The 14703-nt window shown below is 45.3% G+C and overlaps 1 protein-coding gene across 3 annotated transcripts in view; it reads left to right on the top strand.

The window, feature by feature from the left end:
- The window catches only part of LOC114428484 (tyrosine-protein phosphatase non-receptor type 14-like), a 29437-nt gene that overhangs the window by 13116 nt on the left and 1618 nt on the right, over nt 1-14703 (top strand). For all 3 annotated transcript variants that reach the window (XM_028396921.1, XM_028396922.1, XM_028396923.1), the window contains exons 4-19: nt 4765-4862; nt 5440-5507; nt 5949-6013; nt 6108-6195; nt 6285-6373; nt 6498-6585; nt 6702-6784; nt 6999-7059; nt 7472-7544; nt 8641-9098; nt 9176-10450; nt 11491-11631; nt 12463-12681; nt 13790-13918; nt 14078-14312; nt 14478-14641. In XM_028396921.1, coding sequence (XP_028252722.1) covers nt 4765-4862; nt 5440-5507; nt 5949-6013; nt 6108-6195; nt 6285-6373; nt 6498-6585; nt 6702-6784; nt 6999-7059; nt 7472-7544; nt 8641-9098; nt 9176-10450; nt 11491-11631; nt 12463-12681; nt 13790-13918; nt 14078-14312; nt 14478-14641 — 3334 coding nt within the window. The remainder of the gene's footprint in view (nt 1-4764; nt 4863-5439; nt 5508-5948; nt 6014-6107; nt 6196-6284; nt 6374-6497; nt 6586-6701; nt 6785-6998; nt 7060-7471; nt 7545-8640; nt 9099-9175; nt 10451-11490; nt 11632-12462; nt 12682-13789; nt 13919-14077; nt 14313-14477; nt 14642-14703) is intronic.

Genomic DNA, 14703 nt, shown 5'->3' with positions numbered 1-14703 from the left:
TCGCACACTCCCCCAAAAATCCTCTCCTCAGAAGCCAGCTGCAGCCCTGTCAGAGCAGTTACAATACCCACATTGTAAGATGGTACACGTTCCCTAAAGGGGAACTTCTCTGGAAGGCATGAACCTTTTGTTTCTCTGATTCAAGTTGATAACTTCAAAAGATTTTTATTAACCATTAGCATGACTATATGGTTTTGCTTATTATAAAAACTGAATTGTGTGTCTTTTATGCACAATTACAACTGACTTTCAGTAATAATTTATTGTATGAAAGCTGGTTTGGATCACATCCACGAAGCAGGTCTTTTTTCTACATACCATGTCTCTTCCAGATACACACCTTGTTCTTTATGTGGTTTATGCTTGATGCGTAAATGTCTCTTTGCAGGCGCTCATAAATATTTAGTGGATCTGTTTTTTGGGACATTAGTATTATTTGGGGTAGGAGATTTTTTTATGAATTAGAAGGAACTTTGTTCCTGTGTCAAAAAACAGAACGCAAAGAGTGTCGCCTTTATGTCTTCAGAGTGAATTTACAGGGAAAGTAATAAGACTTTTATAATGAAGTCTTTGAAGCTCAGTGTTTGACTGATACGTAACCTGATCCTGGAACTCCCTCTCTCCCCTCCATCCATTCATCTGTTTTCCTCTCTCCAGGCAGCTGTGAAAATTAACCACACCAAGGGAGCTCAAAACTGTGTGTGTGTGTGTAGAGTTGTACTCTGTTGTGCTCCTTGCTTGCTCAAAGTATGTTTTGCATTGTAAAGAGTTCTCCATATACTGTACAGGCCTGAAAACAACTGTTATGTCTAGTTACAACTAGTGGGGCAGGAAAGCAATTATCATCTATTCTGATCACTTGCTGTCATGTGTGTTTTGTGACATCATGGCTGGAGATCATCACCCTGGTAACCCTGCAGATAATGGAAAAGTGTGATGGTTTTGTGAAGCTGTGTATTTTAAAAAGAAACACCATTTCTGAATGAACTGAAATGTTTTGTTGACTTAAACTAAACGAAAAAAATGTGAAAAGTGCATAAAATGTACATCAGTGCATCAGTCATAATGCTCAGATCAAACTTCAGTGGAGGTTCACTCTTTATTTTTAGTCCCATTACTGGTTATAATCACAGGTTTTGTGTGGCAATAACCTCATTGCCTTGTCTACTTGAGAAGGTGACATATAGAGTGTGTGTGGTGTGTGTGGTGGAAAGATTGTGTTCCCTGTGTGTGTTGCTGAGATGAAGAAGGAGGAGAAAACTCTCTCAGAGAGAAAGTGAGGAACCTAAACGGAGCACTGATGACCGGAGCGAGGCCAGCTGGCCTCAGCAGCCCCCAAGGCTAACAGCATCAACAGCCTTGAAATCCTAGCTTTGTTCAGCTAGTTATCACCACACACACACAGCCACACACAGCTGCACTCTGTTGTGCCCCTTGCTGATTCAACACATTTCAAAGTGAAATCCTCCTGCCTCCCACCCACACAAACCGTCTGGACCCATCCCCAGGGCTGAGGGGGCGGTCAGGGTCATACCACTGCAGAGGTGGTGTGGGTGGAGGAGGGGGGGGGGGGGTTCAAGGCATGTGTACACACACACACACACATTCATGCTGGCATGTACATATGTTCGCAGGCTTGTTGTCCCGGCCACTTGGACATCTGGCAGCATGTCTTGAGAGGGGCTTGAACATGCGTGGGCACATAATGGGCTCTTTGTGCCTGTGAGGCTGCTGCACTGCCAGCAGGACGCCCTGCCATGGTGCAAGTCACAAGAAACTCCTAGCAAGGAGAGCTCTACTATATATGTATATTTGCCTGCTGTTACAGCACTGTGATGTCACTCGGACATATGCGCCAAGCGCTTGCTGCCATAAGGACTTCTTTGTCCAGGAACAGGGTCAAATCTTTATTACCTGTCTGTGCATTTTGTATGATTAGCATTGTTTATTTCCTGTGAGTTTGTAAACGATATGACTGCACATACACACACTACAGAGTGGTTATGTATGCGAGTATGATTAGAGATAACTGTGCTGACTAACTCGGGTTTGGTCAGTGTTATTCTAAGAGAAATTAAGGCAGGCTGTGTACAAAATGGCAATAGATGACATAATAAATTTATATTATCACAACATCTTTCATCTTAATCTGTAGTGCAATAATTTGGAAAAGGCTTACCTTGTCATCAGTTTATTCCATCCTTTTTAGTTTAAAAAAAAAAAAGAAAATATTTTTTTATTTGAGCTGTCAGGAAAAACATCCCATTCGTTTAAGGGTTTATGGAATCTAAACACAATCTTTAAGCACAAGTAGACAGTTTTATGGACCAAACACCACATATCTGAATGGAGCCACTGTGCTATAAGATGTGTTTATGGACATTTTTGGGTATCATGTATTCTTCTGGGAGGAGACTTTTACTGTCACTCTTTCACTTGTTCAAAGTTATTTCAACGGTTTACTGTCCGCCTCGCCGCTGCTGGCCTCGCATAAACACCACTGCTGAACCTCGGTATGAGAACCAACCGCTGTCAACCTCAACATTTCCCCAGACCCCATACGGAGCTTGCTGGGAAAACATGGAGAGTTTGTAAAAACAAAGTCCACAATCATTTGAAGGGTTTTTGTGTCCCCGTCAGGCTCCTCCCCCCCTCACCAGACCGCATCAACCCCCTGCTCCACTCGCTACAGCCTCGGTGGTTGGGGATGGCTAATTAGAGGGTTGCCACGGGAACGGAATGGCAGCTTACCCAACGGGTGTAATGACAGGGTGAGGGAGGAGGGCGGGGTCAGATTATAGGCCCGGGAGTACGCTGAGAGGAGCTCAAAAAAGAAAAAAACATGGAAGGGGTGGGGGTGGGGGGTGGAATATGAAACATGAAAATGTTATTTAAAACTACAGAATAGAAGAGGACTGTATTAAAACACAACATGAACGCAGAAAAAAACTTGAAATTTAGTGTGTTTCTGAGCATGTATGAGTGGAGGAGTGGGTGACTAAGCATGTAACTCAGAGGTTTCCACATAGATGTTTGGTTAGCCTGGCCTGGACTGCTTTCATTCCGACTCTGTGTGTGTGTGTGTGCATCAGAAGAGGTGTCTCACACATTGGAAAGACTCGGTCTGTGGTCACCATGGCAGCAAACAGGAAACGGTGTGCGAGTTTTTATGCAGCTGAGCCTGGTCACCCTGACAGTTCTCTCTGTCCTCCTGTGTGGCCACTCTGTTCTTTAAAAGACAAACATCCAGCTGGACCACGGTGGCTAAAAGTGGACAAAAGGAGCTTAGAAACTTTGGTGTGTTTCAGCCTCTTGATTTTGTGGGAATGCACTTTGTCCAACAAACAGCGACCGTCTGAGGGGTGTCATCATATCATCTTACACTAAAACCACAGTAAAATGAGCGCCAGGTTGCCTCACATTTGTATAACAAAGATGATGATCCTCTCTTGTCCGGCTTGTGCTGATCTGACCTGAGATTAAACCCAGAGCTCGGTACGGCAGCTGCAGCTGAAAATTTACAGACCTATAAAGTCATATTGTTTGGCCCCTACTGGTATACATTTGGCATTCCACTCAAGTCAAAAATGACTCACTGGTATTCCAAACAGAAGTGATTCACTCACTCCTCACTTCTGCAACAGGCCTTTCTGGCATTGTTTTAACTGGCTAATGCTGTCGCCAATACTGTCTTGACACATACTTTCTGTAGCAGAGAATAATGTGTCTCTCTGTGTTGTCTCTATATTTGCAATCCCTCAGTTACTAATGTGCAACTTGACTGTCTTTGGATAAATGTGTCACCCTGAAACACATCATGTTTTCCAACTCCTGTTTTATACAAGAAACAGTGTGGCTCATTTGGGAAAATAACATTAACCACTAACCCATTTCTGGTTAGTTTCTGGAAGCTGGTAGGAAGCGCCTATACTGCCACACACTTAGCCGATATTTCATCAGTTTAGCTGGTTGAAAAAAATGCATCAACCTAATAATAAAAGATATGTAAACAATCAGGATTAGCTAATAGCAATGCTTTTGTGGCATTGAATGAGACCTCATACTAAGCTGTTTAACCATGTTTAAAGACCTTGCATATAGAGTATGTGTTGATTGGGGTCAACACATATATGTAGGAGTGGAGCGGTTTGAATCACAGTTCTGAGGTCACGGTTTTCAGTTTGGTGCTTTAGGGCAGGGGAGGAGCTCACGGTCACACCTGCTGCTCATTGAGGACAGTAACTGCAGAACGATACGTGCTTTCACGTCAGTCTTTAAAAGTTTGTGGCTATTCTCTCGCGACTCTCACTGTTCATTGAAAGAGTCGCCAAGTTGGCAAAACTTGTCTCCATGCCAGTGGGAATAAATGTCTCCCTGTATTACTTGATGCGTTCTTGTTGTGGGTTTCAGTGCCCAGGCAGAGTTCACTCTCACTCGCTTTACTCAAACCTCGGGTCTCAACATAACAATAGCATAATTCCTCCCTTCCTCTCTAAACACTTTCACAATAAGAGCATGCTGTTTCACATTTAAACACTACAACAATGTGCACGTCCTGAACTGAACAAAACACACGCCCCAAGTGTTACAGGTGTACCAAACGGTTTAGATGCCCCATGCCTACTATCCAGTAACCTTTGTGTCTGGTCCCTGAGCGGTAGACTGATAACAGACACACATAGTGTTATGTTGAAATAAATGTCCCACTTAAATGAGAAAATCTGTTTCCTCCCTTCTCTCTGTCCTCGTTCGGTGTCCTTACAGGTATCAGTATTACCTGCAGGTGAAGAAGGAGGTGTTGGACGGACGTCTACGCTGCTCTGAAGAGCAGGGGATCAGACTAGCTGGCCTAGCAGTACAAGGTAAGACGCATGTAAACCAACATCTCATGTGAATATTCAACCAGAGAGAAAGAGTGAGTGCAAACTCACACTTTCTCAGGTCATCTTGACTTCTCTACCTTATATGGCTGCATACCACAGGGAGAACCCAGTCCACTTGAGTTCCTATGGTATCAGTCCTAACACATGCACATACACACACACCATCCACACTCCATCTTCCACATCGTGTTCCTGGGTGCTGTCTGTGTCCCAGGCGGAATGTAAACACGCAGTTAGCTTATCATCGGCTCCAAGGTTAGCCTTAGCAGCACCAGGAAGACGCTTATCTGTCAGGAGGAAAGGATCCTCCGCTGCACCTCCCTTTGTCCAACAAACAGCAGAACAAGACTCCACTGCTTTGTACCTAAACAAGACTTTAAGTTCATTTTAGTGCTAACTGACAAGGCTGCAATGATCCTGATGTGTTATCTTGTTGCGTGTTAGATTTTTATCATTGTCATTATATAGCGTATTCATCATAAAACATATTTTCAAAACCTGTGAGATAGAAACACCTGGTTACTAAAGTGTGTGTGTGTGTGTGTGTGTGTTTTAGCTGACTTTGGAGACTTCACTCAGTTCCCATCTCAGGACTTCCTCAGGGAGTACGTGCTCTTCCCAGTGGTGAGTCCTCAAACCTTCTCTTCACACTGTTGGAATATGAGTTGTGTGTCTGTATGTGTTGCCCGAAGGCACACATTCCTATGCCATCTGTGTTCCTCCTCCCTCTGCATATCTGACTGACAGGCAGAAAACTGGAATAAGCAAGAGTCTGAGCAAAGACTAGGATTAAAAATCAACCAGATACATTACGCTGTGTTTGTTGGTGAAAGAGTTTGCCAGGTTGCTGAACAATAGGACTGTTAATCAGTCATAGTTGTCTTTCACACAACAAGTCAGCTACATTTCCTTATTTTTGACACTGGTCAGATACATCAGGAAGCTGCAGGGCTCTGTGCAGCACCAACACACACCATGCTAACATGCTAAGAAGTTCCTTTTCATCTCTGTCAAGGAGCCTGCATCACCTTCATGTGTCTCTTTGTCTTTGTTTTGCTCTGTCAGAGCTGGCATAATGGGGACGAGGACGAATGGACCCATAAAGTTGCTGAGGAGCACAAGAGTCACTGGTATGGTCAGATCCATTATACACTGCTTGTGTACATGCATGTAAAAAAAAAAAAAAAAAACTGACTGAAAGACGTGTTTGTGTTGATGTTCCAGTCGAATGCAGGCCGCTGAGGCAGAACTGCTGTACATTAAAGAGGTGGAAAAACTGGATGGCTTTGGCCAGGAGAGCTTTGCTGCTAAGGTAGACACACGTCATCATTCATCATTATCCTGCTCATAGGTTTTACAGAGTCTCTGGTTTCTTCAACAATGTTGTCCCTTCTTTCACAGGACAACTACACCAACGATATTATCATCGGTGTGTCTTTCATCGGCGTGTTTGTCAAACACAGAAATGGAAGATCCATTATGCTCCACAAGTAAGTCTGTCCTCTCTCATTGCGAGGTAGTGGAACTAAAACAACTAAATGATTGTGCCTGAAAATATTCTGAACATGGTGGGAAAACTCACTGTTAGTGTGTGTTTCTGTGTGTGTGTGACAGGTGGAAGGACATTGGCACCATCGCACACAACAAGTCAGCTATCACAGTGGAGATAACGAGCAGAGACGACACCATCATTTTTCACATGGTGAGTGTTGTGTCTGCAGGCACACACACACACTTAATACAAGGTTTCATGCTCTATAAATACATCTGTTGTGTTATTTTAACATATCTGTGTTTTCTCTGTCTGTGTATCTGCAGGAGGATATGGAAATGGCCAAGTACATTGCTCGTCTTTTCACGGCCAGACACAAATTCTACAAACAGAACAAGATCTGTGCAGAGTGAGTCTGAAGGCCGCCTGAAGGCCACTTCAACAACCTTTCAGAAAAACATTGTTTGAAATAACTCCAATATAGACAAAAGTGTACTTTAACCCTCAGAGATTCACACTGTGTTGGGCCATTTTTTGGCTTTGTTTTGGTATTTTCCAACAGGATTAATACATCACAAATATTTCACCGATGATATTTTGAATTATCTTCTGTTTCTCTGCAGGCCCACTCACTCACCTGCACCAATCAGGAGGAGACCCACCTGGACCCACCGGCTGTCTCTGGTATGGTTACAATCATTTGTTTGTCAATTCGTAACAGCAGGCTGAGGGAGAGTTTGGAAGTAAGCACAGAAAATGGCTAAGGTTAGAGATTTGGTCCCCTGCTCAGGGCGGACCTCCTTATTGTGCTATGGAGCCTTGGTTTTAACATGCATTGGCGGTGTGGTGGGTGTTGTTGGAAAGTTAGCAAGGGTGTTACTTAGTCTGATTTCCGGTGCGACAATGAAGGCAGTGATTTCTGCATCTCCCTCCCAGCTGGCCAGACAATGGCTAGGCTAAATGTGGCACAATGGATGCTCAGTCAGGGCCAATGAAGAACTGACAAACCCATCATACTATCGCACATCTGAGAGTAAGATAGAAACAAGAAGTGAAGTAATGAAATGCAGCTTACATGTCATGTTTTCTTCACTAGCCGCGGCCCCTGTCCTGTAACTTCCAGCCTTCCCAGTACGGAGAACATTATCAGGACACGCAAAGCTCTCAAGGTAAAACTAACACACACGTACGTGCACACAGACACGCACACACAGATTTTGGCTTCACCCTCTCTGTAAAACTGCTTTAACCACAGTGTGATTTAAGATTTCTGCCTCCCTGACAGCAGCTCAAAACATTTCAGTTCAGCTAATTGTGTCTTTCCCATCAAGCGTGTGACTCACAGCCCATTTGTATTTTAACAATCTCCCAGCCAATTAGAGCCCAACGTTTGGGGTGCAGAGCGGTGACCTCATTTGCGCTTCACTCTTTCATTGACTCATTCACACACTCGGCCTGCCTTATAATCCGAAGAGCTCCACTCATGTCGGCTTGACAATAAAATGGAGCGGGTGGAAAAAACATTCTGGGTGTGCTACTGTGTGGGTGTGAGATCATTCTGGAGTGTGACCTCAGGAATCATACTGGGAGATTATGGATGTCTGCCTTGTTGTGGGCCTGAGATACTTTCACACAAGAGAGTAAAATAAGATTCCCACAATTTTCTGGGGGTGTTGTGAAACACTAACAGTGGTCTGTTTTGAGCACCTAGGGTGTTGACTCACTATCTCAGCACCGGAAAACACCACAATGCAGTGGCCAAAAAAAATTTGGCTGTTCCTTCTTTTTCTTAGAATGTCCTTGTCTTTTATTTTATTATCTTAAAAACCTTAGTATCATGAAAAAGTTACCATTCTTAAAAAGGTTATTTAAGAAATAGTACGGAAACAGCTGTATGTATGTAGAGAAAGAGGAATTTAATGCAAAACATTGTCACCCTTACCTTTGACCTTTGGCCTTTGACCACCAAATTGTAATCTGTACATTCTTGAGTGGACATCTGAGCCAAATTTGCAGAAATTCCTGTGAGGCCTTCCTGAGATATTGATCGCGTTCACAAGAACAGGATGGCCAATAAGGGCATGATCTCTGACCTTTGACCCGCCAAATCTAATCTGTTCATTTTAGACACATGGACATGTGTGCCAAATTTAAAGAAAGTCCATCAAAATAAATCCTCACAAAAATGAACAACTCAAAAACATATTTGATCATCACTGTCACCATTGTTCTTTTTTTAACTCTTTGACCTTCTTCCCTCTGTAGACAGCATCTTCCATGATGACCCTTACTACAAGTCAGAAACCAGTCTGGTGGATTTCCCCTTCCGAAACGGCACTGTGCCCAACGGGAGCATGTACAGCAGCCCCAGCCTGAGCTCCCTCAATCGTTCCCAGACATTCATCCCGCCCTCGCCTATGTCCTCCAACCTCAGCATCCCTGGCAGTGAGCTGATGCGTCCTGACTACATCCCCAGCCACCGTCACAGTGCCATCATTGCCCCATCCTACCGGCCCACACCTGAGTACGACGCCGTCATGCGACAGAAGCGACACATGCTCCCTGCTCACCATGACCTCCACAGCCAATCACTGCGCAGTTTGAACATCAGCAACGCCCGTGCTTACCGCCAGCCTGAGGCTCTGGTGTACAGCCAGCCAGAGATGAGGGAGCGGGGCCCTTATCATGGTCTAGGCCCCAGCCCTGGACCTTACACTCCACAGGTAGAGGTAGTGGTCTGTGTTTTATTTTTTTCAAATTTTTCTGCTTTAATACATCTCATTGTGAATCCATTTTGCAGATCAGCTACAGTAAGCCCGTCTCCCATGGCCCTCATCAAGGAGGACCAGCCAGCAGCCAGGGCCCCTGTTCTTCCCCTTGTGTTAATGGAGGTGGAGGCAGCGGTGGAGGTGTAGGAAGCTCCATCTCTCATACTGTCAGCACACCTGAGCTGGCAAATACCAAACAGCAGGGGGCCAACATGGGAAGCTATGCAGCCACGGCCAACATGTTGAGAAACCACATGTCCCGCCCTCCTCCACCTTACCCCTCTAGCACCTTCCGCCCAGCTACCAGCACGCCTGACCTGGCCAGCCACCGCCATCGCTGCATCGGGGGCAGCAGTCCAGAGCTGGTAACCCGCATGGTGCAGCTGTCGGTCAAGACCTTCCAACCGGACAGCTCGGCTGTAGTGCACCAGTCCCTGCAGGAGGTCAGTGAGCCATTAACTGCAGCTGCTAAGCACAGATCCACTCTGGGCAAGAGGCACAGCATGGAGGTGATCAGCAGCATGAGAGGAGGAGGAGGAGGTGGGATGGAGGGCCTGGTGATGAAGGGCATGAATGCTCCTCTTCTCCGCAGGAATACTCTTAGAGAGCATGTAATGCCATCTCAGCCTCAGTCCATCCCTCCTTCGCAGCCACAAACCCCTCAGCCGCAGCCTCCCGCTCAGCCAAAGGAGCTGTCCATGCAGCTGCCTGCCCCAAATGCACCTGAGGCTCCTGTAGCACCACCTTCTGCAGTGGCCTACCAGCATCAAAAGACTCTATCAAATGCGACGATGCTTATACACAGCAGCGAGAGCGAGGAAGAGGAGGAGGAAGAAGAGGAGAGGCCTGAACTGGATGTTCAGATCCCAGGTCTCAATGAAGACATCAGCATCAGCGCCCAGCTTCAGGCTGCTCTGGCCAAACTGCCAAACAAACCCCCTCCAGAGTACCCTGGTCCTCCCAGACCTACTGGCAACACTCAGATCCGCTCCCACAGCCAAAATCATAACCACACTCACCACCACAACCACAATCAAGGACCTCACACCAGCCAGGGACCAATGGACCCAAACCAAGCCCTTAAAGCTGGTCAAGGTGTCAGTGGGCCTGGCATTAATGGCGGTGGTGGGACTCTGACCCGAGGTGATCAAAGTGGGGTGAACGGAGCTGTTTTAGGTCCATCTATTTCAGAACCAGACCTGACCAGCGTGAAGGAGAGGGTGAGGAAGGAGCCGGTCAAAGAGAGGCCGGTCTCAGAGATGTTCTCCTTAGAAGACAGCATAGTGGAGCGAGAGATCGCTCAAAGGGTAAGTCTTTATCTTCACGCTGCTGCTTTTCTGTGGCTGCTTATTTTTGAATGATACAATCTCTGGTTCCATATTTTTGCAGTCTTTGGAAGACTTAATTATATATTGCTGTACATTGGATTTGATCGGGTTCAGAACACTGTCCCACACTGCTATCATACATGGTGCAGTTTTAGATGCTGTGGTCTGTTGTTTGCTGGCAAGTTTTATAGCTGCTGATTAGCAGTAATCTGAGGTTCAGCACCTAAGAGGGTAGCTCTGAATTCCCCCAGGCAGCTAAAAGCCCCACAAATCCCACAGATTATTTTTTGGATTGGGTTGTTCTTATGTAGGTCGGCTTTCCGTTAAGGCACAAACATTTGCCACAGCACCAGGTGTAAGTTCAGTTGTATTATCACATCTGAGTCATAAACCTCTGTTCATAATGGATGTACTGCTAGATGATTTTTGATTCATAAGATGTTTCTGTATCTTAAAGCTTTTAAACCCTTTGAGGGTTCCCCTTTTGACCCTCAAGCTGTTGTTTTGACTGTCCCAAGGGGGATGAATGATGAAGGAGGTGAGAAGGAGAAGGGCGGAGCTGTCCTGGAGGTTTAAATAGCATCAAAGATTAGGAGAGGTAATCCTTGGAAGGAGCAAGCAGGGCCTGTGCAATGTGGGTCAGTGTTTGGGAGTAAGGAACGCAAGTTAGACTAACAGAGTGTGCATTTTTGTAAAAGGTTGAAGAGGTAGGTGGGAGTAAAGATAAAAGTGTGAGGAGGGACAACAGAGTGATGAGAGGCAACGAGAGATAAGAAGGTCTCTGTTAATAGGCTTTGTGCTCTGGGCTTGTTATTTCACACCTGTGGACAGAACACAAGAGAGATTGGTATGTCCAGGTTTGCCCTACAAACACCATACACACACATCAAATTCTCCCCACCCACTTCAGCTCATGCACACGTGCATGCACTCAGTACTCAGGCCATGGCAGGTCAGTCAGTCTTGCAATGCTGCCCGTACCTGTAACCATGACACCAGGATTCTCCTCTCTTTTGAAGACACTGGAACGACAGAAGATGTCAGTGGACTCCATGAAGAGACCGCTGATGATGGCTGCCCTCAACGGCCTTTATGTGGCCCGGATGCCTGTCCCAGAGAGTCCAGCTGAGGACAGCGCCAAGATAGCTTCAGATGAAAGGGTGAGATTCTCATTTTCTCTGATTTTGACTTAAAAAAAGTATGTTTAATAAACTTTGACTTTAGTAACACTTTGTGCTATTGATTAATGTTTTATGTATTATTATTTAAGTGATTAAAGTCCTATTTAGTCCTATTTAAGTCCCCTTTGTTTTAGACAGAGTGCATTTTGATTAAATTTTTGCAAAGTTATGACATTAAAAGTAAAAAATTAAAACAAACATTTCTTGAAATTGCTAGAAAACTATAAAAAAACTAATTCAGAATAATTATAATCATAACACACAGTTTATGTGTCTGTATTGGAATTTTTTGTAAAAAGAAAAAAAAATCGTTTAAAAAAACTTATTTGTGTGATGAAGTTTTGTCTAAGTGTGGAGTTGTGAAACCCAGCCTTTGTCCCGTCTGTTGCTAAGCTAACAGGGGCAAACCCTAAGTGGGCTGTGGAACGTGTGGCATGGTGGAGCTTATCGCCTCTGGGCCTGCTGGTATGTTAAGAATGTGACCCGAGAGAGAGAGCGATCGAGCCACAGAGAAAGAGAGAGATTCTGACTGGCCTAATAAACATGTACCCCCACCAGGATGAATAGCACCACTGCTGCATTTTTACAGCTGTGTTGATGAATTATAAATGCTTTGAGATCTTTGTTGCTGTCAGTGTTCGGCTGTGAGTGATGACGAGAGATGTGGACCTGTGACAAGATTCTCCTAGTTTGAATGGTGAAGGAATAAAAGCTTTCTGGAGGCTGAAAGAGAAACGTCTGAATGATGTATATCTTATCTTGGTATTCAATGTCTGACTCCACCTCCTTTCCTTTTCACTATCTCTCCAGTGTAAAACCTTAGAGTTGAAGCTTGAAGAAGAGCGGGTGTTCACGGAGTACGAGCAGGTGCCGAAGAAGAAGTCCGACTGCATCCTCACCACTGCAACTCTACCCGAAAACACAGAGCGCAACCGTTTCCGTGATGTCGTCCCTTACGAGGAAAATCGGGTGGAGCTTGTACCCAACAAGGAGAACAACACAGGCTACATTAATGCCTCACATATCAAGGTACACCCAAAGAAACCAGAGTAACATACCAATAGAACTCCTTTCACACTAGCATCTGGCTTTTGTATACAGTGGAGAGGGTACTTAGAGAGCTTACATCCATTCTTGGGCCTGCAGTAGTCAGAGGTACCTCTGATCAGCAGGGATGTGTTAACTCATTACTGTGTTCACTCATGTTAATTTTCACTCTTACATTGCATCTCAAATTCCACCTGTCTCTGATCAAGAACCACACAAAGATCCACCAATATCAGTGATTGATAAATGTACTTGTTGCAGAGATTCTGACTTTATCTGTTTGGCTCTTAAACAGAGCTACAGAGCCTTAAAGTGCTGCTCAACACCCACATCATACAACCTAAATTAAAACAAGCAGTATAAACTTGATGCATTTAGTTTTCTGCCAGTCTTTGTTGTGGCCATTTCTAAGCAGGGAACGGCTTGGAGAAAGGATGAAAGGCAGCCATTGAAGCCTGTTTGGGCTTTTAAGCTCTCAGAGCTTGTGGAATTCCCAAAGAATGTCGTCCAAACTCCAAACCCTCTTAAGCGACCCGAGTTGCTCTCACTTTTTCCTTCTGTTCATGCAAAACATTGGTACAAGCTTGTGTGTATATGTGTGTATGAGTTTGCGTTTCATGGTTGTGCACCTATAACTGAGTTGCTGCCTGTCACGGTGTAACTCTGTCACCCCCCGCCCCCATCATTTAGGGTAGCTGCCGCAGAACAAAAGGCCTTGTTTATTCCGCCACATATCTCCTAATACAGTGTTTACAGTCACGAGGTGGCCCGAGGAATCAGCTGAGACATGCTCATTATGTAATGGTACTGAAGTTTCTGTGGTTTGAGTGTGTGTGGCCTTATGACTATTGATGAGGGAAAACAGAATGAAGTTAGAGGAGGTCGTTTATAAATGAATAAGGAAAGGAAAGGAGGCCCCACTGTGATAAACATGAGGTGTCATTGCTGCCCTCTTGTGGTGAATGACCTTATCACCGGCATCTTTTAATGCATTTTCTTTGGTAAGCAAATTTGTTTGTTTACATTATACAGTCAGTTATAATCTGTACTAATTGATTCTTTGTGTGTGTTTGTGTGTGTGTGTTCACAGGTCATGATTAGAGGGGAGGAATGGCACTACATTGCCACCCAGGGTCCACTAGCCAACACCTGTGCCGACTTCTGGCAGATGGTCTGGGAGCAGGGGGTCAACGTCATCGCCATGGTTACAGCTGAGGAGGTACACACACACACACACACACACAGCAACACACATTGTTCAGTGGCTGACATCTGGGTGTCGGTATGAGAAATAGTGACAGTGAGTGTTGACATCTCTGTTCACATTTTTTTTCTCCTTTGCTGGAATTGCTGCTTATCCTGAACACTTCCATCACAGGAGGGTGGCAGGTCCAAAAGTCACCGCTACTGGCCCAAACTGGGCTCCAAACACAACTCGGCCACTCACGGCAAGTTCAAGGTGACCACCAAATTCCGCACCGACTCGGGCCATTACGCCACCACAGGGTTAAAGGTCAAACACCTGCTGTCTGGTCAGGAGAGGACGGTCTGGCACCTGCAGTACACGGACTGGCCCGAGCAGGGCTGTCCTGAATACGTACAGGGATTTGTCTGTGAGTGTCTCATCATGTGTAGATTTTAAGATACCATCACAACATTGATCAATGTCTGCTTAAAGGAACTCTATAATTCTAGAGCCAGCAGGGAGTTAGTCTGCCATAAAGAGTAATTGATTGTGTGTTACCCCCCCCCCCCCCCCCCCCCCCCCCCCCCTGCAGCTTACCTAGAGGAGATCCAGTCTGTGAGGAGACACACTAACTCCATGCTCGACACCTCCAAGAGCCTGAATCCACCTGTGGTGGTGCACTGTAGTGCCGGGGTGGGTCGCACTGGAGTGGTCATCCTTACCGAGCTCATGATCAGCTGCCTGGAGCACAATGAGGTGTGTAAATGGTGGTATACCACTTAGTAACACCCACAGAAAAAAACATTCAGATTACAGTG

The sequence above is a fragment of the Parambassis ranga genome, chromosome 24, assembly GCF_900634625.1.
Source record: "Parambassis ranga chromosome 24, fParRan2.1, whole genome shotgun sequence".
NCBI lineage: Eukaryota > Metazoa > Chordata > Actinopteri > Ambassidae > Parambassis > Parambassis ranga.
This window is presented reverse-complemented; position numbering and strand designations above follow the sequence as displayed.